Source organism: Scyliorhinus canicula, chromosome 4, assembly GCF_902713615.1.
Source record: "Scyliorhinus canicula chromosome 4, sScyCan1.1, whole genome shotgun sequence".
Classification (NCBI taxonomy): Eukaryota; Metazoa; Chordata; class Chondrichthyes; order Carcharhiniformes; family Scyliorhinidae; genus Scyliorhinus; species Scyliorhinus canicula.
In genome coordinates, this window is record NC_052149.1 from 224,402,695 (window position 1) to 224,425,772 (window position 23,078).

Consider the following 23,078-nt stretch of genomic DNA (forward strand, 5'->3'; position numbering starts at 1 on the left):
CATCGATGTTTGAGATGTGCGTCCCTGGTGTATGCTGGGAAATGTAGCTTTGGGCTGGCTATAGGAGCACCCATCTGTAAGAAGCAATTGAAAGAATTGGTTTCTCCTCGTGAGGGAGCCCCAGCAATGGCTTGTGTTTTTTTAGAATCGGGACATGTCAGCCATACACATACGGGGAGAATTTCTTCACACTGTAAATTACAGTGAGGCTTTCTTTTCCAATCTATGCACACTTCCTTTTTGCATTGGTGGGAGTTTAGGAATGAGAAGGTGATGGACCTATTTGAGTCGTCCTCCATCCTATGAGACAGGACTGCCCCTATTCCACAAGGTGAAGTGTCGCAGGTCAGGATGATTGTTTGCTTGGAGTGAAGTAGATCTACGAGCTGGATGACTGTGGAGCCTGTTTGACCTGGTGGAAGGCCGGTTCTTGTCGTTCTTTCCAATGCCAATGCTGGTGCTTCTTTAAAAGGTGCAGTGGGACCACTGTATTTGCCAAATTGCGGATGATCTGACCATAGTAATTTACCATTTCTAAAAATGGTTTTAGTTCTTTGATGCAGGAACGTCCTTTGGAGCCCACACCTTGTCCTCAAGCAGGTACGGGCCTTTAGATTCCACTTTGAATCCTTTGTATGTGACCTCGCTGGCCTGGAATGTACGCTTTTCTTGTTCAATCTGATGCCAGTGTCTCAGAATCTTCTCAGAACCTCTAAGCTGACTAAATGCTCTTCGTGAGATGTTTTTGTCACTAAAACATCATCCAGGTAGACCATAGCCTTTGGGATGCCTTAGAGCAGATATTCCATTGTGTGTTGAAATATTGTACAAGCAGAATAGATCCCAAAGGGTGTAATCAAAAAGGCTTTTGTGTGCATTAATGGTTGCATACTTCCAGGAATCCTCGCTCGGTTCCAATTTCAATAAGTGTAGCTTATGTTAAGTTTTGTGTGCATGAACCCCTCCCTCCACCAATTTGGCACAAAGGTCTTCTCTCCGTGGAATTGGACATTTGTCAAGTTGGACCATTTGCTTAATCGTAAGTTCATAGTCGTCGCAGATTCTGACAGAGTGGTCTGGTTTTAAAATAGAAACGATGGAGACTGCTCACTCTGAAAACTGAGAAAACATCATCTAATGTCTTGAAAATCTCTAAACAGTTGAGCTTGATTTAGCACAGCCAATGTTGCTCCATGAGGCTTGGCTTTGCCCCTCCATGAAGATCATGGGTAACTGGACATCCTGTTGCTCACACCACAATGGTGCCGTGGTTGTACCTAAAATCTTCAAGGTCTCCCCGTGTAAGTCACCAACTTGGTGTTTATACTGCTCATTCTCAAAGGTTCAAAGGTATTTGAATGTTTATTCACCACAACCATGGCCAATGCCCGTGTTGACTTCCATGCTGAATGGCACCCGTTGACCACAAGGTTAATTTCTGTTGGGGCTGTTTCGTTTACATTCACCATATTCAGCCTCTAAATTTCTGATTGTTCTTCAGAGTTCATCTCCACTTTATTCACTGTAGTCGTTTTTTATAAGACTTGGCATATACTGCCTGGCATGGCAACATGTTTGAATGCGGCCCTTCGTGTAGCACCTAAAATAGATGAATTCTCTACAGTGACACATTTCCTGGGGGAGATTTCCCCGCATCTATATCATTTATCATAATTCCTGGGTTCATGGCCCATTTTTCTTCTTGACTTGTGACTATGATCCTGCTCCTGGACTCATGGCTGAACTTCCTCTGTATCTGTTGACTTGGATACGCGCCGTGCAACAACACTGCTCCACAGTTTGTTTACCTCACCCTCCCGCATGCATTGAGATTCCAACGTGCCAGTCTCAGCACATTCGGTTGCTTGGTGTATTTCAATCGCTTTATCCAGAGAAATTTTAGCCAGCAGTTTTCTCCGCACTTTAAAGTTTTTGCTGCTGCAGACCAGGCGGTCGCACAGTATGTTGCTCAACGCCATGCCGAATTCATAGTGTTCGGCCATTTGAGGGAGCCTAACAACGACAGCTGAAATCGTCTCTCCTGGGTCTCTGACAGCCTAATTAAACCTGTGGTGGGCTATTATGGAAGGTCAGGTGTTGAAGTTCTCCTTCACAGGCATCACCAATTGATCAAATATTTTTATGTCAGGCGACTCCGGGGACTTCAAATTTCTTATTAGATTGTGGGCACAATTTAACAGCCTTTTCGTCCCTGACCTAGTGTTGCGACGAAGCTGTTGAATCTCGTGAGAGGCCTCTTGCAATATTTGGATGCTCGAAATGCCTCGCACGATTTAACGGAGCCTTGTGAGATGTTGCAATCTGGATCTCACCTTTACTGAACGTGATCCAGATCAGCATGTGCAAATTAACGATTAGGCTCATTTAAATATACGTTCACAGGATTCTCCGGTTCCCAGAACATAATGACAGTGCCTGGGAGACCTGTCCATTATGTCCTGGGCACCGTGGAATCCAGTGAATGTATACGTGGACGAGTCGTGATGGCACCTGGGGCAGTCTCCCAAGCCTTTGGAGATCTCTGGGTGGTTGGGGAAAGGGCAGGGCGTCAACCTGGCACTCTGTCTGGCACCCAGGCACCACCAGGTTGGCAGGGGCATTTCCAGGGTGGCAGTGCCCTTATGACAGGTTGGCATTGCCAGGGATCAGGCCCGGGAGCCTTACCAGGTGGAGGAGGTGAGGCGGTGTTCCCGGGGGCTCCCCGGTGTTGAGGGAGAGGGGGCGGATTGAAAGCGGGGGGGGGGGGGGGTGAGCTATGGGGTAGGTTGAGAGGGGTTGGGGGGGGGAGAGAAAGATCAGGGCAGCCAGACAAAATAGCACCTTGATTTGTGAGGAGCTTTTCTTGACTCTAAGCGTGGCCTCGGCGGAGAGAAACTCCCCGAAGCCAAACAAAATGACAAAGTGCTGTTTAATAGTGGGATGTTTCTTAGCACAGCAGTCACTCAGGAACACCCTGCTAAACATGATCAAAAGCAGATAGAGATTTTGTTTCCAGTTAGATCACATGTTTAGTGCCCACAAACTGTACACAAAATTACCTTTTTCTCATCTTCCCCATGATTGCGTTGGCGGTAAAGAGATACCAGAGCCGCTTGACATATCGGCTCCTGTCTGCGGCCACCTGGTTGAGCGGATCGGGTTTCCGAATTATAGGTGGTTTTCACTCACTACTTTTCGATGACTTAGTTCTTTTTTTCCTTGGAGGCTTCCGATGTAACCCCTTCCCCCCCAAATTCTGAGACTTGTGTCAGCTTGTAATTATTGTCCAATTTATACTCGTCGCCAATGTGATGACTTGAGGCAATGTTGCAGAGGTTTCTTGTCCAGACAAAAGGGGTTTATTAAGAATAAAGGAAAGGTCAACTATACACAGGTACAGAAGTCTCTGAAACAAGTCTTCACCCTACGACTCTCGAGTCCACACTGCACCTTCTCCCAGGGACCTGTGCTTTTATCTCATTGGTCGGGGTTCGCACACTCATGCACGATAGGTTCTGAGTTGGTCATGTGGACTGCAAGGAATCACCGCTTAAAGGCTCCATGTTACCACAAGACGGAAATATGGAGAATTTATTTTTGCTCAGAGGGCCATTAGTTTGTGTAATTTTCTTCCCAGCGAAGGCTGGTCATTGAATTTATTGAAGGTGAATTTATTGAAGGTCGAGTTCAGTAGATGGACAAGGGAGCCAAGGGTTGTGGGTGGGGAAGATCGGAAAGTTAAGTTGAGGCCACGACTAAATTCACCATGATTTTATAGAATAGTGGAGCAGGCTTGAGGGGCCGAATGGCCTACTCCTGCTCCTAAATCCAATGTTTCTATGAAAAAGAACAAAGCGGAGATTTGTGATAGGGTGCAGGGGAGGATGGATTCCCTTCTCAGATCTTAGTCAAACTCAATTTTGATTTTCAAACTGCCATGGTGCAATTTGAACTGTTCACTGTATTCTCAGTCTAGGCTTCTGGGTCACTGGTCCACCAACAGAATCACAATGCTACCATATCCTTCTAGCGTCTAAGTAAATCTGTATTCTTACCGATAGCTATTAGGCGTTTTGTCAGATCAACAGCACGATGTATGTCGCCCATTTGGTACACAGAGTAGCTGAGATAGTCCAGTGCTTCGGCCTGTGTTATGGGACTGGCCTCCCCTTCTTCCAGCTGCTTGAGGGTTTGCTGCATCCACAGTACAGTGTGGTAGTAATCGCTATCACTGTATGCTATCTTCCCCAGCTCAAAACAATCCTCGACAGACAGAGTGCCCTCGTGCTGTGCACCTGCAAAGGAAAGTTGGCAACTGTATGAACTATCAACAAAACCCTGCATTTATACAGCACCTTTAAAGTCCCAAGGTGTAAGACAGGACTTTTACCAAGATCTGGCACTGAACAAGAAATGAAATGAAAATGAAAATCACTTATTGTCACAAGTAGGCTTCAAATGAAGTTACTGTGAAAAGCCCCTCGTCGCCACATTCCGGCGCCTGTTCGGGGAGGCTGTTAGGGAATTGAACCGTGCTGCTGGCCTGCCTTGGTCTGCTTTCAAAGCCAGCGATTTAGCCCTGTGTTAAATAGTGAGATATTAAAATAGGTGAGTAAAAGCTTGGGTAAAAAGGTAGATCTTAATGAGCATTGTAAAAGAGGTGGAGTGGTTTAAGTGGGGACTTTCAGGTCGAGGTAGATGAAGAAATCGTCAGCAATGGTGAAATCATTAAAACTAGGGATGTGCTTAAAGTCAGAGTTTGAGGAGTGGAGATTACAGAGAGCCGTATAGATAGACCAGCATCAAATGTATTCATAAAATACAATCTTAAGGAACCACTATTTACATATGAGCATACATTTAAGAGCAGGAATAGGCCACTCAGCCCCTCGAGCCTGCTCCGCCATTAAATAAGAGCACAGCTGATCAGCTTCACATTCCTACTTGCCAGCGCCGGCCCTAGGGTTGCTGGCGCCCCGGGCAAGCTGAACTTCGGCGCCCTTGGGGGGGCGGGGGGGGGGGGGGGGGGGGGGGGGGCAGAGGGGGGCGGGGCCGAGGGGGGGGCAGACCCGAGGGGGGGAGCGGACCCGAGGGGGGGGGGCGGACCCGAGGGGGGGGGCGGCCCCGAGGGGGGGCGGGGGGGCGGACCCGAGGGGGGGGGGGGGGGGGCGGACCCGAGGGGGGGGGCGGACCCGAGGGGGGGGGCAGGGGGGCGGACCCGGGGGGGGCGGACCCGAGGGGGGGGAGCGGGGGGGGCGGACCCGAGGGGGGGGGCGGACCCGCAGGGGGGGCAGACCCGAGGGGGGGGCGGGGGGGGGCGGATCTGCGGGGGGGGGGCGGACCCGGGGGGGGGGGCGGACCCGAGGGGGGGGCGGGCGGGGAGGACCGAGGGGGGGACCGAGTGGGGGGGCGGACCGGGGAGGGGGGGGCCTTGGGGGAGGTCGGCCACCGCGCATGCGCTGGTTGGCACCGGCCCAACTGCGCATGCGCGGGACCCGAGTCTCTGGCGCCCCCCAGCACATGGCGCCCCGGGCGACTGTCCGAGTTGCCGGTACCTTGAGCCGGCCCTGCTACTTGCCCCTGATAACCTTTCACCCATTTGATCATCAAGAATCTATACACCTCTTGCTTAAAAATATTCAAAGGCTCTTTGTTTCCACCACCATTTGAGGAAGAGAATTCCAAAGACTATGAGAAAAAGAACAGTGACCCTTAGTTCTTGATTCTCTTCACAATAACCTAGACAAGACCTCTCAGGGTCTTATGCGTTTCAATCAAGTCACCTCTTACTCTTTTAAACACCAGCAAATACAAGTCTAGCCTGGCCAGCCCTGCCTCTTCGGGCAACCCAGGATTTTGCCTAGTAAACTTTTTCTGAACTGCTTGAATGCATTTACATCCTTCCTTCAATAAGAAAACAAATATTGTACACAGCACTCCAATGCCCTGAATAAATGATGCATATAACCTCCCTATTTTTGCAATCAATTACCCTCACAATAAACTATAAGTTTCTATAATAAGAATTCTGTTAACATTCCAAATGACTTGCCGTACCTACACAATTAGTCATTTTATATTCTGTTCAATGTTCTGACCTGCCACCCATTTTTACACAATTATGTGCTTTTTCTTTATGCTTGATACTATCTTTAACTGTTTTGGTTAACCGCAGATGATGGGTCCTCCCCTTGGAATTTATCTTTCTCGTTGGAATTTATCTATTTCATTTGTTCTAGAATATCACTATATCTTTCTGACAAGCTCCCATTTTTTCTTCCTGTATACTCCACCCTACAGTGTGGCTACGAATAGGGGACCTGTACATCACTCCCACTCTTCAGTTGTACAGGGTATTGGTGAGGCCACATCGGGAGGACATAGAACATAGAACATACCGTGCAGAAAGAGGGATTCGGCCCATCGGTTCTGCACCGACCCGCCTAAGCCCTCACTTACACCCCATCCCCGTAACCCAATAACCCCACCTAAACTTTTTGGTCACGAAGGGCAATTTATCATGGTCAATCCACCTAACCTGCACGTCTTTGGACTGTGGGAGGTAACCGAAACACCTGGAAGAAACCCACGCAGATATATGGAGAACGTGCAGACTCCGCACAGACAGTGACCCAGCAAGGTATCGAACCTGGGACCCTGGCGCTGTGATGTCACAGTGCTAACCACTAACAGCTACCGTGCTGCCCAAAGGACTGCGTACATTATTGGTCTCCTTATTTAAGGATGGTTGTAAATGTATTGTAAGCAGTTCAGAGAAGGTTTACTAAACTAATACTTGGCAGGAGATGGTTATCTCATGAGGAAAGATTGAACAGGTTCTTGTATCCGCTGGAATTTAAGATCATAAGACTTGAGACCATAGGAGCAGAATTATGCCATTCAGCCCATTGAGTCTGCTCCGCCATTCAATCATGGCTGATATTTTTCTCATCTCCATTCTCCTGACTTCTCCCCATAACCCCTCATCTCCTTATGAATCAAGAACCTATCTATATCTGTCTTAACGACACTCAGTGACTTGGTCTCTACAGCCTTCAGCGGTACGTGTTTCACAGATTCACCACCCTCTGGCTGAAAATATTCCTCCTCATCTCAGTTAAAAGGATCGACCCCACAGTCTGGGGCTGTGACCTTGGGTTCTAGTTTCTCCTACTACTAGAAACATAGTCCACACATTCACTCTATCCAGGCCCCTCAGTATTCTGTATGTTTCAGTGAGACCCCCTCTCATTCTTCTAAACTTTATCGAGTACAGACCTAGAATCCTCAACCGATCCTCATATGACAAATCCTTCATTCCGGTGATCAGTCTTGTGAACCTCCACTGGACCCTCTCCAACGCCAGCACATCCTTCCTTAGATACTGCGCCCAAAGCTGTTCACAATGTTCCAAATACGGTCTGGCCAGAGCGTTATAAATCCTCAGAAGTACATCCTTGCTCTTGTATTATAGCCCTCTTGACATGAATGCTAATATTGCATTTGCCTTCCTGCCAACTGAACCTGTACGTTAACCTCAAGAGAATCTTGAACTAGGACTCCTGAAATGAATGAAATGAAAATCGCTTGTTGTCACAAGTAGGCTTCAAATGAAGTTACTGTGAAAAGCCCCTAATCGACACATTCCGGCACCTGTTTGGGGAGACTGATATGGGAATTGAACCTGCGCTGCTGGCATTGTTCTGCTTTACAAGTCAGCTATTTAGCCCACTGTGCTAAATCAGCTGCCAAGTTCCTTTGTGTTTCTGGTTTCCGAAGAATTTTCCCATTTAGTAAACAGTCTATGCCTTTATTCTACCGATCAAAGTGCATAAAATAACACTTTTCCACATTGTATTCCATCTGCCCCTTCTTTGCCCACTCTCGTAGTCTGTCCAGGTCCTTCTGCAGCCTCTCTGCTTCCTCAACACAACCTGTCCCTCTGCATATCTTTGTATCAGATGCAAACATAGCAACAATGCCCTCAGTTACTTCTTCCAGATCATTAATGTATATCGTGAACAGATGTGGTCCCAACACTAACCCCTGCGGACCACCCGGTTGCCATCCTGAAAACATAGAACATACAGTGCAGAAGGAGGCCATTAGGCCCATTGAGTCTGCACCGGCCCACTTAAGCCCTTACTTCCACCCTATCCCCATAACCCAATAACCCCTCCTAACCTTTTTGGACACCAAGAGCAATTTGGCATGACCAATCCACCTAACCTGCACATCTTTGGACTGCGGGAGGAAACCGGAGCACCCGGAGGAAACCCACGCAGACACGGGGAGAACATGCAGACTCCGCACAGACAGTGACACAGCAGGGAATCAAACCTGGGATCCTGGCGCTGTGAAGCCACAGTGCGAACCACGTTTGCTACCGTGCTGCCCAAAAGGGTCCCTTTATCCCCAGTCGCTGCTTTATGCCTGTCAGCCAATCCTCTATCCATGCCAGTACCTTGCCCCTAACACCATGGGCTCTTATCATATTTAGCAGCCTCCTGTAAATAAAGGCCTTCTGGACATCCGTCCACTGGTTCTCCTTTGCCCCACTTCTTTAAGAGTAAGAGTGGACTTGATTGAAACATACACAATCCTCTGGTGTCTTGACAAGGTGGACATGGAAAGGATGCTTCATTTTGCAGGAGAATCCTGAACTAGGGGTCACTTGTTTAAAAATAAGGGGTTGCCCATTTAGGACAGAGTTGAGGAGAATTTACTCTCAGTGGACAAAGAGTCTTTGGAGCTCTCTTGTTCAAATGGTGGTAGCACAGTGTCAGAGACCTGGGTTCAATTCCCGGCTTGGGTCGCCGCCTGTGCGCAGTCTGCACGTTCTCCGCGTGTCTGCGTGGGTTTCCTCCGGGTGCTCCAGTTTCCTCCCGCAAGCCCAGAAAGACATGCTTGTTAGGCGAATTGGACATTCTGAATTCTTCTTTTTTGTACCCGAACAGAGCTGTGGAGTGTGGCAACTAGGGGATTTTCACAGAATAGAATAATAGAATTTACAGTGCAGAAGGAGGCCATTCGGCCCATCGCATCTGCACCGGCCATGGAAAGAGCATCCTACCTAAACCCACACCTCCACCCTATCCCCATAACCCCGTAATACAGTGACCCCACCTAAACTTGTCGGACACTAAGGGCAATGTAGCATGGCCAATCCATCTAACCTGCACATCTTTGGACTGTGGGAGGAAACCGGAGCACCCGGAAGAAACCCCACGCAGACACAGGGAGAAAGTGCAAACTCCACACAGGCAATGACCCAAGCCGGGAATCAAACCTGCGACCCTGAAGCTGTGATGCAACTGTGCTAACCACTGTGCTAACCACTGTGCTACCGTGCCCCCCAGTAACTTCATTGCAGTATTAATGTAAGCCTACTTGTGACATGAATAAAGATTATTATTATTATTAAATATATGTGGTAGGCATAGTCAGAGCTAGATAGGTTCTTGACAAGAAAAAGGATAAATGTTGTCGGGAGTAGGCGGGAATGTGAGGGATACAGGTTATCGGGAGTAGGTGGGAATGTGAGAGATAAACATTATCGGGGTAGTTGGGAATGTGAGGCATGAACATTGTTGGGTGTAGGTAACAATGTGAGGGATAAACGCTATCGGGGGTAGGTGGCAATGTGAGGGATAAACGCAATCGGTTTAGGTGGAAATGTGTGGGATAAACGCTATCTGGGGTAGGTGGGAATGTGAGGGATAAACTCTATCGGGGGTAGGTGGGAATGTGAGGGATAAACGCTATCGGGGGTAGGTGGGAATGTGAGGGATAAACGCTATCGGGGGTAGGTGGGAATGTGAGAGATATACGTTATCGGGGGTAGGTGGGACCGGCTCTTTGAAAGAGCACCCTAACCAAGCCTACACCTCCACCCTATCCCCATCACCCAGTAACACGACCCAACACTAAGGGCAATTTTGGTCACTAAGGGCAATTTAGCATGGCCAATCCACCTAACCTGCACATTTTTGGATTGTGGGAGGAAACCGGAGCACCCGGAGGAAACCCACACACACACAGGGAGAACATGCAGACTCCGCACAGACAGTGAACCAATCCGGGAATCGAACCTGGGACCCTGGAGCTGTGAAGCAATTGTGCTAACCACCATGCTACCGTGCTGCCCTTGGTGGGAATGTGGGGGATAAACGCGATCGGGGTAGGTGGGGATGTGAGGGATCAACGCTATCAGGGTAGTTGGGAATGTTAGGGATAAACGCTATCGGGGGTAGATGGGAATGTTAGGGATAAACACTATCGAAGGTAGGTGGGAATGTGGGGGATAAACGCTATCGGGGGTAGGTGGGACTGTGAGGGATAAACGCTATTGGCGGTAGGTGGGAATGTGAGGGATAAATGCTACCAGGGGTAGGTGGGAATGTGAGGGATAAACGTTATCGGGGGTAGGTGGGAATTTGGGGGAATAAATGCTATCGGGGGTAGGTGGGAATGTGAGGGATAAACGTTATTGGGGGTAGGTGGGAATGTGAGGGATAAATGCTATCGGGGGTAGGTGGGAATGTGAGGGATAAACGTGATCGGTGTAGGTGGGAATGTGAGGGATAAATGCTATCGGGGTAGGTGGGAATGTGAGGGATAAATGTTATTGGCGGTTGGTGGGAATGTGGCGGATAAACGCTATCGGGGGTAGGTGGGAATGTGAGGGATAAACGCTATCGGGGGTAGGTGGGAATGTGAGGGATAAATGCTATCGGGGGTAGGTGGGAATGTGAGGGATAAATGCTATCGGGGGTAGGTGGGAATGTGAGGGATAAATGCTATCGGGGGTAGGTGGGAATGTGAGGGATAAATGCTATCGGGGGTAGGTGGGAATGTGAGGGATAAATGCTATCGGGGGTCGGTGGGAATGTGAGGGATAAATGCTATCGGGGGTAGGTGGGAATGTGAGGGATAAATGCTATCGGGGGTAGGTGGGAATGTGAGGGATAAATGCTATTGGGTAGGTGGGAATGTGTGGGATAAATGCTATCGGGGTTAGGTGGGAATGTGAGGGATAAATGCTATCGGGGGTAGGTGGGAATGTGGGGGATAAATGCTATCGGGGGTAGGTGGGAATATGAGGGATAAATGCTATCGGGGATAGGTGGGAATGTGAGGGAAAAACTTTATTGGGGGTAGGTGGGAATGTGAGTGATAAACGTTATCGGAGGCAGGTGGGACTGTGAGGGATAAACGCTATCGGGGTAGGTGGGAATGTGAGGGATAAACGCTGTGGGGGTAGATGAGAATGTGAGGGATATACGTTATCGGGGGTAGGTGGGACCGGCTCTTTGAAAGAGCACCCTAACCAAGCCTACACCTCCACCCTATCCCCATCACCCAGTAACACGACCCAACACTAAGGGCAATTTTGGTCACTAAGGGCAATTTAGCATGGCCAATCCACCTAACCTGCACATTTTTGGATTGTGGGAGGAAACCGGAGCACCCGGAGGAAACCCACACACACACAGGGAGAACATGCAGACTCCGCACAGACAGTGAACCAATCCGGGAATCGAACCTGGGACCCTGGAGCTGTGAAGCAATTGTGCTAACCACCATGCTACCGTGCTGCCCTTGGTGGGAATGTGGGGGATAAACGCGATCGGGGTAGGTGGGGATGTGAGGGATCAACGCTATCAGGGTAGTTGGGAATGTTAGGGATAAACGCTATCGGGGGTAGATGGGAATGTTAGGGATAAACACTATCGAAGGTAGGTGGGAATGTGGGGGATAAACGCTATCGGGGGTAGGTGGGACTGTGAGGGATAAACGCTATTGGCGGTAGGTGGGAATGTGAGGGATAAATGCTACCAGGGGTAGGTGGGAATGTGAGGGATAAACGTTATCGGGGGTAGGTGGGAATTTGGGGAAATAAATGCTATCGGGGGTAGGTGGGAATGTGAGGGATAAACGTTATTGGGGGTAGGTGGGAATGTGAGGGATAAATGCTTTCGGGGGTAGGTGGGAATGTGAGGGATAAACGTGATCGGTGTAGGTGGGAATGTGAGGGATAAATGCTATCGGGGTAGGTGGGAATGTGAGGGATAAATGTTATTGGCGGTTGGTGGGAATGTGGCGGATAAACGCTATCGGGGGTAGGTGGGAATGTGAGGGATAAACGCTATCGGGGGTAGGTGGGAATGTGAGGGATAAATGCTATCGGGGGTAGGTGGGAATGTGAGGGATAAATGCTATCGGGGGTAGGTGGGAATGTGAGGGATAAATGCTATCGGGGGTAGGTGGGAATGTGAGGGATAAATGCTATCGGGGGTAGGTGGGAATGTGAGGGATAAATGCTATCGGGGGTAGGTGGGAATGTGAGGGATAAATGCTATCGGGGGTAGGTGGGAATGTGAGGGATAAATGCTATCGGGGGTAGGTGGGAATGTGAGGGATAAATGCTATTGGGTAGGTGGGAATGTGTGGGATAAATGCTATCGGGGTTAGGTGGGAATGTGAGGGATAAATGCTATCGGGGGTAGGTGGGAATGTGGGGGATAAATGCTATCAGGGGTAGGTGGGAATATGAGGGATAAATGCTATCGGGGATAGGTGGGAATGTGAGGGAAAAACTTTATTGGGGGTAGGTGGGAATGTGAGTGATAAACGTTATCGGAGGCAGGTGGGACTGTGAGGGATAAACGCTATCGGGGTAGGTGGGAATGTGAGGGATAAACGCTGTGGGGGTAGATGAGAATGTGAGGGATATACGTTATCGGGGGTAGGTGGGACCGGCTCTTTGAAAGAGCACCCTAACCAAGCCTACACCTCCACCCTATCCCCATCACCCAGTAACACGACCCAACACTAAGGGCAATTTTGGTCACTAAGGGCAATTTAGCATGGCCAATCCACCTAACCTGCACATTTTTGGATTGTGGGAGGAAACCGGAGCACCCGGAGGAAACCCACACACACACAGGGAGAACATGCAGACTCCGCACAGACAGTGAACCAATCCGGGAATCGAACCTGGGACCCTGGAGCTGTGAAGCAATTGTGCTAACCACCATGCTACCGTGCTGCCCTTGGTGGGAATGTGGGGGATAAACGCGATCGGGGTAGGTGGGGATGTGAGGGATCAACGCTATCAGGGTAGTTGGGAATGTTAGGGATAAACGCTATCGGGGGTAGATGGGAATGTGAGGGATAAACACTATCGAAGGTAGGTGGGAATGTGGGGGATAAACGCTATCGGGGGTAGGTGGGACTGTGAGGGATAAACGCTATTGGCGGTAGGTGGGAATGTGAGGGATAAATGCTACCAGGGGTAGGTGGGAATGTGAGGGATAAACGTTATCGGGGGTAGGTGGGAATTTGGGGGAATAAATGCTATCGGGGGTAGGTGGGAATGTGAGGGATAAACGTTATTGGGGGTAGGTGGGAATGTGAGGGATAAATGCTATCGGGGGTAGGTGGGAATGTGAGGGATAAACGGGATCGGTGTAGGTGGGAATGTGAGGGATAAATGCTATCGGGGTAGGTGGGAATGTGAGGGATAAATGTTATTGGCGGTTGGTGGGAATGTGGCGGATAAACGCTATCGGGGGTAGGTGGGAATGTGAGGGATAAACGCTATCGGGGTAGGTGGGAATGTGAGGGATAAATGCTATCGGGGGTAGGTGGGAATGTGAGGGATAAATGCTATCGGGGGTAGGTGGGAATGTGAGGGATAAATGCTATCGGGGGTAGGTGGGAATGTGAGGGATAAATGCTATCGGGGGTAGGTGGGAATGTGAGGGATAAATGCTATCGGGGGTAGGTGGGAATGTGAGGGATAAATGCTATCGGGGGTAGGTGGGAATGTGAGGGATAAATGCTATCGGGGGTAGGTGGGAATGTGAGGGATAAATGCTATTGGGTAGGTGGGAATGTGTGGGATAAATGCTATCGGGGTTAGGTGGGAATGTGAGGGATAAATGCTATCGGGGGTAGGTGGGAATGTGGGGGATAAATGCTATCGGGGGTAGGTGGGAATATGAGGGATAAATGCTATCGGGGATAGGTGGGAATGTGAGGGAAAAACTTTATTGGGGGTAGGTGGGAATGTGAGTGATAAACGTTATCGGAGGCAGGTGGGACTGTGAGGGATAAACGCTATCGGGGTAGGTGGGAATGTGAGGGATAAACGCTGTGGGGGGTAGATGAGAATGTGAGGGATAAACGATTTTGGGGAGAGGTGGGAATGTGAAGTTGAGGTACAATCTGATCAGCCACGATTTTATTGAAAGGCAGAATAGACTCGAGAGGCCAATGGCCTACTTCTGCTTTTAAAGCGTATCATCTGTCTATCCACTTGAATGTTTGCCACTGCATCTCTATTCACCTATCCTCAACCTATCTCTGCTGTTCTAAGAAATTATCCCAAAAGCATTCTATGAATTCCTCATCTCGGCTTCCTGGACCAATCTGATTTTTCCATGATATATGTAGAGTAAAACCCCCATGATTAATCAACATATCTTTCTGACAAACTTCGATTTTATTCCTCCTTTGTACTTCATCCTACCATGCGATTATTCTTAGGGGGCCGGCACAACACCCCGACAAATTGTTTCTTGCCTTTAGCATTTTTCGCATCTCCCCAAACTGCTTCTATATCCTGGTTTCCTGAACTTAGGTCACACCTCTAATTTGCTACTACCATCGTTAATTAACAGAGGCACCACTCCACCTTTTTGTAACCTCCTATCCTTCCTAAATTTCATGTATTCAGGTATTCAATATTCAGGTCCCAATCTATGTAACCCTGCAGCCAAGTCTCTGTAATAGGCATACTAATTTATTTCTATTGGCTCTATCAGTTCATTTTTTTTTTAATGAATGCGACATGCATTCAATTGCAAGGCCTTTCATTTTGTCCTTTTATTATTTTTGCAACATCGAGCTTTACCTGCTGATTTACTCTCAGGTTTGTACTCTGTCCGTTCCTGTCACAATTGGCCAGAATTCTCTAGCCGTTCGCTGGCAGTGAAATTCTCTGGTCCCTCCGGCAGCGCAACCCTCTCACGGGTTTCCCAACAGCATGGGGTGGCTTCAATGGGAATCGCCATTGACAGCAGTGGGAGCAGAGAATCCCATCGGCAGCAAACGGTGCACTACCGCGAAACACGTGGCTGGGGGACCAGAGAATCCTGCCCAATATGCTTATCATTTCCCTTTCTAATACCGTTCTTTTTTGTCTTTTTTCTGCCGAATCATCAAAGCATATGAGAAACTGCAGAGGAGTCTGAGGTATTTTGAGAAGCCAATGCTCAGATTTAGCTCCTAAGCTTCACAGTAACTTCATTGCAGTGTTAATGTAAGCCTACTTGTGACACTAATAAAAGATTATTATTATTAGCTTCCTCCCAGGAGCAAAAGAATTGCAAAACAATATTGTGTTTCATTGTTCATGAAAACATCTGCACACTACTTGAATCAGGTGAGTTGACAGCAGCGTAAATGGTGTATGTCTGATTCATCCACCACTTTTGGATTTATTTCTCTACTGCCTATCAATCTAAGAAATATTTCAAACATATTGTTGATGTTTAGGACATGTGGCAGGCCTGGTGGGTACCATCGGACTCTTCTCTCAATGCCCTAATGAAGAAGCAAAAGTTGAAATGGTCACAGTCGTGGCGATAATTGCTCCTGTTGAAGGGATTTCTCCCTTCAGACTGATGGCCCTAACAGCTCTTTTTTACTTTTAAATTCGCAGTAGGAATCCAAGAGTGCCTCTGTTATGAGGCGCCCACATGGTCCCCTTTCTCCCTGAGCAGTGCACACTTGTCCCAATGTGGCTGCTGACCATCTGATTTGGCCTCCCGTGTTGCTTTTCCACATTCTGTCCTTCATTGGATTACAAACACAGACATGACATCTTAATTAGCCACTTTCTGTCAGATTGTGCTGGGGTGATGGCCCTAGATACCTGTGGTGTCAGGGGCTTGTAAAAAACTGAAAATCTGTGTTGTTTAGATTTTCTTTTGTTTCTGCAAGGAAGCGAGGCGGAAAATGTGAGTTTTAGCTTTTCACTAAGTTCCTGACACCAATGGGAAAATTCGGCCCTCGGTGGCTACTAAGAGGGCAGTACATATTCAATTTTCTTTCTCCTTTTCTTTACAGAATCACCTTATTTATTGTAATTTTCTTCCCAACTACCCAGCGCTGCCGATAGGGAACTTGCCATTTTTTGGTTGTTACACGAATGCATTGTAGTTCCAGCCTACCCAAGGTGGAAAATTCAGCAGAATCTTACCGATGCAAATTTCAAATTCAAGTAAAGAAGAGGCAGCTGAATACAAGTCCAGCTTTCCACATTGTGTCAACATTAACCCACATTCCGCTGTTCTGTGTACCTGGCAGCCTGCCCTTGGATATACTTTCCGAATCCAGTCTGTAGGTGTCCTGCAAACGCAAGAGAGCCTTCGCCGCGCCACTCTCATCTTCATCCGTTGGAAAGTTCTCCCGCTGGATCGAGAGATTAGCAATGAACACTACCATGCAACAGAAAAGAAATACAATTATGAGAATTTCCAAAAATAAAAGTCAAATAGTTGAACAACACTCCTCATAAATGTATGATTTAACTTAATGCTGCCAAGCTGCTTACAAAGCCAGAAAAAGGTAGGCACAGCTGTCCAACAGTCACAAATCAGATAATATCACTTGATGAACAGTGTAACCATACCTGGGTGCCCGGGAATCAAACGGCAGCCTATGTTAAGTTAACTGACGATAGCTGGTGTAGCTTTCCTTAGACCAGGAAATAAAAGAAAATAAAACTGGCACAAGCCGATTAAAATGGGTCAATTGAGTGGAATGGGTGCAATTTGACATCATCTAGACTTTGTGTATATAAAATGGTGAGGAAAGGAAAAACAATAGGATATAAGACCAAACAGAAGAATCGAGGGGAAATAAGGAGTATTTTTGCTCTCTCCGTAAGTGGAATTAGATTCCATTGAAAGTTTCAAAAGGCAATTAGCCATATGTTTAAAAAAACTAATTTTTAGGGCTCTGAGGAAAAGGATGGGGTGTGAGCCTAAATTGGACAGTTTTGTTCAAAGAGCCAGCATGGGAATGAAAGCGCAAGTTGCCTCCTCCAGCACACTTGAGGGCCAGATGTTCGCTTCTTGCAATTGCTGGAAATGAGTCAGCACTTAGTAACAGGAGGCCTGTGTGTCTGCTATTTCAAACTTACCCCTTCATTCCTGACCCACACCATATTTTCCTTGGTGGGAAATATGTTGGGTCGCAACCCTGCACGGAGTTCCTGTTACGTCCATTGTGAAGTACTCGGAGAAATTAGAACTTCATACCCACCCGCCGTGATATTTTGATTGTGATGGGAGGGATTTGGAAGCCTGTGAGAATTGCACCAGCGAAATAACCTTGTGAACCTTGGAGGAGAAGTGATGTGGAGTGGGGAATCTGTTGGCAGGCAACAAAGAACAAAGAACAACACAGCACAGGAACAGGCCCTTCGGCCCTCCAAGCCTGCACCGGTCACGTGTCCTATCTAGACCAACCGCATGTATTCTTCTATACCCCGACTGTTCATGTGCCTGTCCAGATAAGCCTTAAAGGTCGTCAATGTATCTGCCTCAACCACCTCACTTGGCATTGCATTCCAGCCCACCACCACCTTCTGTGTAAAAACATCCCCCGTGCATTGATACTGAACCTATCCCCCCTCACCTTGAACTTGTACCCCCTTGTAATTGTCATTTCCGCCCTGGGATAAAGCCTCCAACTGTTCACCATATCTATATAATTTTATAAACTTCTATCAGGTTGTTCCTCAGCCTCTGTCTCTCCAGGGAGAACAATCACAGTTTATTCAATCTCTCCTCATACCTAATACCCTCCATACCTGACAACATCCTGGTAAACCTTTTCTGTACTCTCTTCAAAGCCTCCACGTCCTTCTGGGAGTGTGGTTACCAGAATTGGACACAGTATTCCAAATGCGGCCTAACCAACGTTCTATATAATTGTGATGTAATTTTTGAGCTTTTATACTCGATACCCTGTCCTCTGAAGGCAAGCATTCCATATGCTTTATTTACCACCATTTCCACCTGTGCAATCACTTTTAAGGATCTGTCGACCTGCACGTCCAGGTCTCTCTGTTTCTATGCTCCTGATGGTTCTGTCATTTATTTTATCGCTCCCACCTGAATTGGATCTACCAAAATGCATCACCTTGCATTTGTCCCGGTTGAATTCCATCTGCCATTTCTCTGCCCAATTTTGCAGCCTATTTATATGCCAAGTGAGGTGGTTGAGGCCGATACATTAACCACCTTTAAGGCTTATCTGGATAGGCACATGAACAGTCGGGGTATAGAAGAATACATGCGGTTAGTCTAGATAGGACTCGTTACCGGTGCAGGCTTGGAGGGCCGAAGGGCCTGTTCCTGTGCTGTGTTGTTCTTTGTTCTTTGTTGCCTGCCAATCTTCATCACTGTCCGCAACTCCTGCAATCCCAGTATCATCCGCAAACTTGCTAATCAGACCCGCTACGTTTTCCTCCAAGTCATTTAAATATATTACAAAGAGCAGAGGTCTCTGTGGAACAGCACTAGTTACAGACCTCCATTCGGAAAAACACCCTTCCACTGCTACCCTCTGTCTTCTATGGCCAAGCCAATTCTGAATCAATTCAGCTAGTTCACCCCTGACTCTGGCTTCTGAAAGCTTTCTGGTCTTTCAAAACAAGATTCTTTTAAAAACATGACTACTTTAGTCAAACACTCGAACCAAGGGTTTTAACTCTTAAATTGCCAAGTGATTATCATCTAATATATCTAAAATCTTGTATTCGTCACAATTTGGAGGATCTTGCAGAGGCAGCGCTAGTGGTAGTTCTCTCCAGGGTTTTGAGACACCTGCTGTACACAGTCCACATCCCTGAGCCATTTTGGAGGGCAAGTATCACACTGATCTATAGATCAGGCTAGCCAAAGGCTTTGCTGACACTTTGACGGCTGAACCTTCGTAGTCAATGTCTGCCCTTGTTGTCAGTAGGCTCCCAATGTATGGAAAGTGGTCTATATTGTCCAAGGCCTCGACCTGGATTTTGATGACTGGATGGCAGAGCAGTGACAGGGGCAGGTTGAAAGAGAATTTTTGGCTTGTGGATGGTTAGTGTAAGGCCCATGCTCTTGTACACCTTGGTGAATGTGTCGACGGTGGCCTGGCGTTCAGCCTCTTGAGTATGTGCAAAAGTAAGTATCATCTGTACACTGCAGTTCAATGACAGGATGGGGTGACCATGGATCTGCCTAGAGACAGCAGAGGTTTACTGTCATTTAGATCCACTCCAGCGGGGAGCTTTCTGAGGGTGAGGTGGAGCATTGTAGCAAGGAAAATCAAGAAGAACAGCAGTGCAATAGCACAACCTTGTTCGACTCCAGTGTGAGTATGAATTGGTTGTGTGGTGGATCTGTTGGCCATGATCACAGTTTACATGCCACCGTGGAGCAGGGGGAGGATGGTAAGAAACTTTTTCTGGCAGCTGAAATGGAGGAGGATGCTCCATAATCCCTCATAGTTGATAGTGTCAAAGGCCTCTGTGAAGTCAAAGAAGGCCATGCACAAACTGCTGTTCCCTGCAGTTTCCTTCTAGTCTGCTGTCAACGGTGAATTAAAAGTCCAGACTGCAGAAGCTTGGATGAAAATTACCCATCTGTTTTCATTGACAGGCCATCTGCTGTAGCTTTGGAAATACCAAACAATCTGTCGCTTCGATTTAAAAAGGTTCCATTGTATTCAGTTCTAATGATTTGACGACACAACTACACCAAAATGAATCTATGGCTGATTTCAAAACTCACAAATGGATTGAGCTCAGCAGGCGATTGTTTACACAATTATGAAGGGGACTGAGAGTTTTCTTTGTGTGAGAGTTTTATATGGTTATAGTGGGATTTTCCATCTTTGATGTGGGGTTTGAATGGATGTTGATTTATTTTCACAACTGTGTGAACACTGAAGAGGATTTAAGTTTTTTTGTTTCACTCGGACTTGAGTATGAACTGATGTATGTTTACTGACAGTTATATGCGTTTATGAGGCAATAATTCTTTTTACGTCATCTCAGAGGCTTCCTGTTGTTATTACATGGTTCATGAGACCTGTCTATAGTGGATACTGTGTGAATATCCAAGGTGGTTATAGAGGGGATATGATGGGGAATAGAGTATTGAGGGGGCAAGGGGAGATGGGGGCTTGGTGACCTAACAGCCATATTGAGGGCTGAACCGATATTCCAGAGAACCGAGGCTGTTATAGAACTGTTGGGAAAAAACATAGTTTTAAGGGATTTAAATTTGTATTGGTAAATGTTAGAAATAAAAGGTATAGTTTTAAATGGGTTTATTTTAATGTTATTGTGCATGGAAGGGTAAAACCTATAGTTAGATTCATACTGGTTAAAGATGTTTGTATGTGTGGAGATTGGTTGAGTTCCAAGTATGTTTCTATTATGCTTAGAGAGGGCTATGGTGTGAAGAATAAATAAAGTCATAAGAATGTGGGTATGGCTTAGCAACTGTGGTTGTATAGTAGAGACTTTTAAAGTTTTAGTTTTGCTGATTTGAGAGCGGTTGGAGATAGGTACTGAGAGAGAAGGGAGCTCAAAGTTCTGCTAGATGCAGTTGGTTTAGAAGGATAGAAAGGGATAATCTCTCCCAGCTTTGCTAGGAGTATTGGTTAAAAAAACATGTGTGGAGATGTGAAGTACAGCTAGTTAAGGAAACTAGAAAAATGAAGATACGTTTCCAAGAAGCCTGAGGTTAAAGGCACTAGACAGAATACTGTTCAGTGAAGCTGAGAATAAGGCTCAGGTGCCAAAAAGAAATCAGAAGTTATTTTCAGCCTTATGAGATTTTGCTGCAGCCTGTGGAGCATGATTTTAAATAACTGTGGAAATCGGTGGCTGGATCTCAGAGTTTGTCTAAAAGCAGTTATGACAGAAGAAATCCTAAAGTGGTTGGTATAAAATCCTGGACTGGATTCATGGTTAAAAGTGGAGTGTAAACTTTGTTTAAAACTGTCATTTGGAGACCTAGCCTGGATTTTGGAATGTAAACCATTGAGGGGAAACATAATTCTGAGAAAATATTTTAAAGTAAGTTTTTGGGAGTGGAGTTTGAAACTCTCAAGTGACAAGCAGACCATTGGAGATTAAGATGCACTTTGTAATCCATGTTAATCCTAAAACCTGTTTGTAGTTACTCAGATAAGGGGGGGGAGTAAAGGTATATTATATCATAATCCAATTTTTTTCTGTTTAAAACATGTTTTTTTCTTGTTGCTGAAACTAATTAATGGTCCTGTGACTCTGTTCCTCCATGTTTTATGTTAAAAAAAGTAATAGTTATGTTTTTTTTGAGCCGGGGTTTATCCTGGATATTCCTGTCAGTTATAACATCAATTGGCATCAGAACAGAACAAATAAATAAATATTCTGATGTGTAAACTACAGAAATTAAGAAATTCTGGGGCTCTGACGGTGGGATGCATTGTGGCATTTAGAGACAACAGATGAATCCTCCATGTCCCTCTGATAGCACCGGATGACAGTATGTTTAAAAAGAGCACTCTTGGTTGCAATGACCTGCATCTTTCCAGGACTGACCAAAATGCTACCACCAAACTGTTACTCCACCAGTGTATAATACTGCAGTGCCAACACAGAAGTGTCTGTCAAATATATACTAATATTTCTACCAAGAAATCTCCAATTACTAACAACATTATAACTTCGAAAAGCTCCTGAGTCATGAGGAGCCATCCCCGCCTACCAGAATACCATTTAAAACACACTATTCATTTCAGTATATATATCCTGCCAGTCTGGCAGCTTTGACAAAGAGTCATCGAACTCGAAATGTTAGCTCCTTTCTCTCCTTACAGATGTTGCCAGCACTGCTGAGATTTTCCAGCATTTTCTCTTTCGTTTCAGATTCCAGCATCCGCAGTAATTTGCTTCTATACATTTCAGTGATACAAATGAATAGGGAAACATCCACAATTTATTATTTAGATTTACAAATGTTAACATTACGTTGAAGTCCCTCTTTTAGGGCGAGATTCTCCCATATGGGGAGAAATCGTAAGGCTGGCGTCAAATCCGGGCGGATTCCCCCCCTTCCCGACCGGGAACCGATTCTGGTCCCCGGTTGGGGCTAGCATCCCGACGCCGTAAACTCCGAAACGAATTTCGTTAAGCCCGCTTGCCAGAGTTAGCGCCGGCTGACGCGTCATATGACATCAGCCGCGCATGCGCGGATTGGAAGACTCCAACCCGCGCATACGCGGATGACGTCATCGCGAATGGATACTGCGGGGCGGCGGAAGGACAAAGAGTGCGCGGGCATCGGGCCCGCTGCCCGCGATCGGTGCCCACCTATCGCGGGCCCATGGCACCCTTGGCACGGCCGTGGTACTGCCGTGCCAATCGGTGCCATGGTTTTAAAAATCGAGAGTTTACGGCCGTTTTTACGAACGGCCAGACCAGGGGCGGGATTCTCCGTTGCCCGTCCGGCGAGAAAAATCGGTGTTAATCACTCCGGCGTCGGGGCCTTCTTTTAAGCTGGCAATCTCCATTCGCGGAGGGGCCAGCAGCTGACTGACGCGATACGCGTCAGTTTCACCAGCTGCGGAAGTGGAGACCCGGCGTTTTTTGGAGGAGGAGGAGGAGAGAGACAGACCCGGCATTTGGGGGGGGGAGACCCGGCATTTTGGGGGGGGGGGGAGACAGACCCGGCATTTTTGGGGGGGGGGGACAGACCTAGACATTTTGGGGGGGGGGGGGAGACAGACCCGGCATTTTGGGGGGGGGGGGAGACAGACCCGGCATTTTGGGGGGGGGGGGCAGACAGACCCGGCATTTTGGGGGGGGGACAGACCCGGCATTTTGGGGGGGGGACAGACCCGGCATTTTGGGGGGGGGAACAGACCCCATTTTGGGGGGGGGGAGACAGACCCGGCATTTTGGGGGGGGGGAGACAGACCCGGCATTTTGGGGGGGGGGGGAGACAGACCCGCATTTTGTG

At 47.4% G+C, this 23,078-nt stretch overlaps 1 protein-coding gene across 5 annotated transcripts in view; it reads right to left on the reverse strand.

Annotated features, from left to right (window-relative positions):
- The window catches only part of LOC119965404 (prolyl 4-hydroxylase subunit alpha-2-like), a 153,664-nt gene that overhangs the window by 62,511 nt on the left and 68,075 nt on the right, over positions 1-23,078 (reverse strand). For all 5 annotated transcript variants that reach the window (XM_038796149.1, XM_038796153.1, XM_038796148.1 and 2 more), the window contains exons 5-6: positions 16,371-16,508; positions 4,056-4,295 (exon numbers count right to left, since the gene is read on the reverse strand). In XM_038796149.1, coding sequence (XP_038652077.1) covers positions 4,056-4,295; positions 16,371-16,508 — 378 coding nt within the window. The remainder of the gene's footprint in view (positions 1-4,055; positions 4,296-16,370; positions 16,509-23,078) is intronic.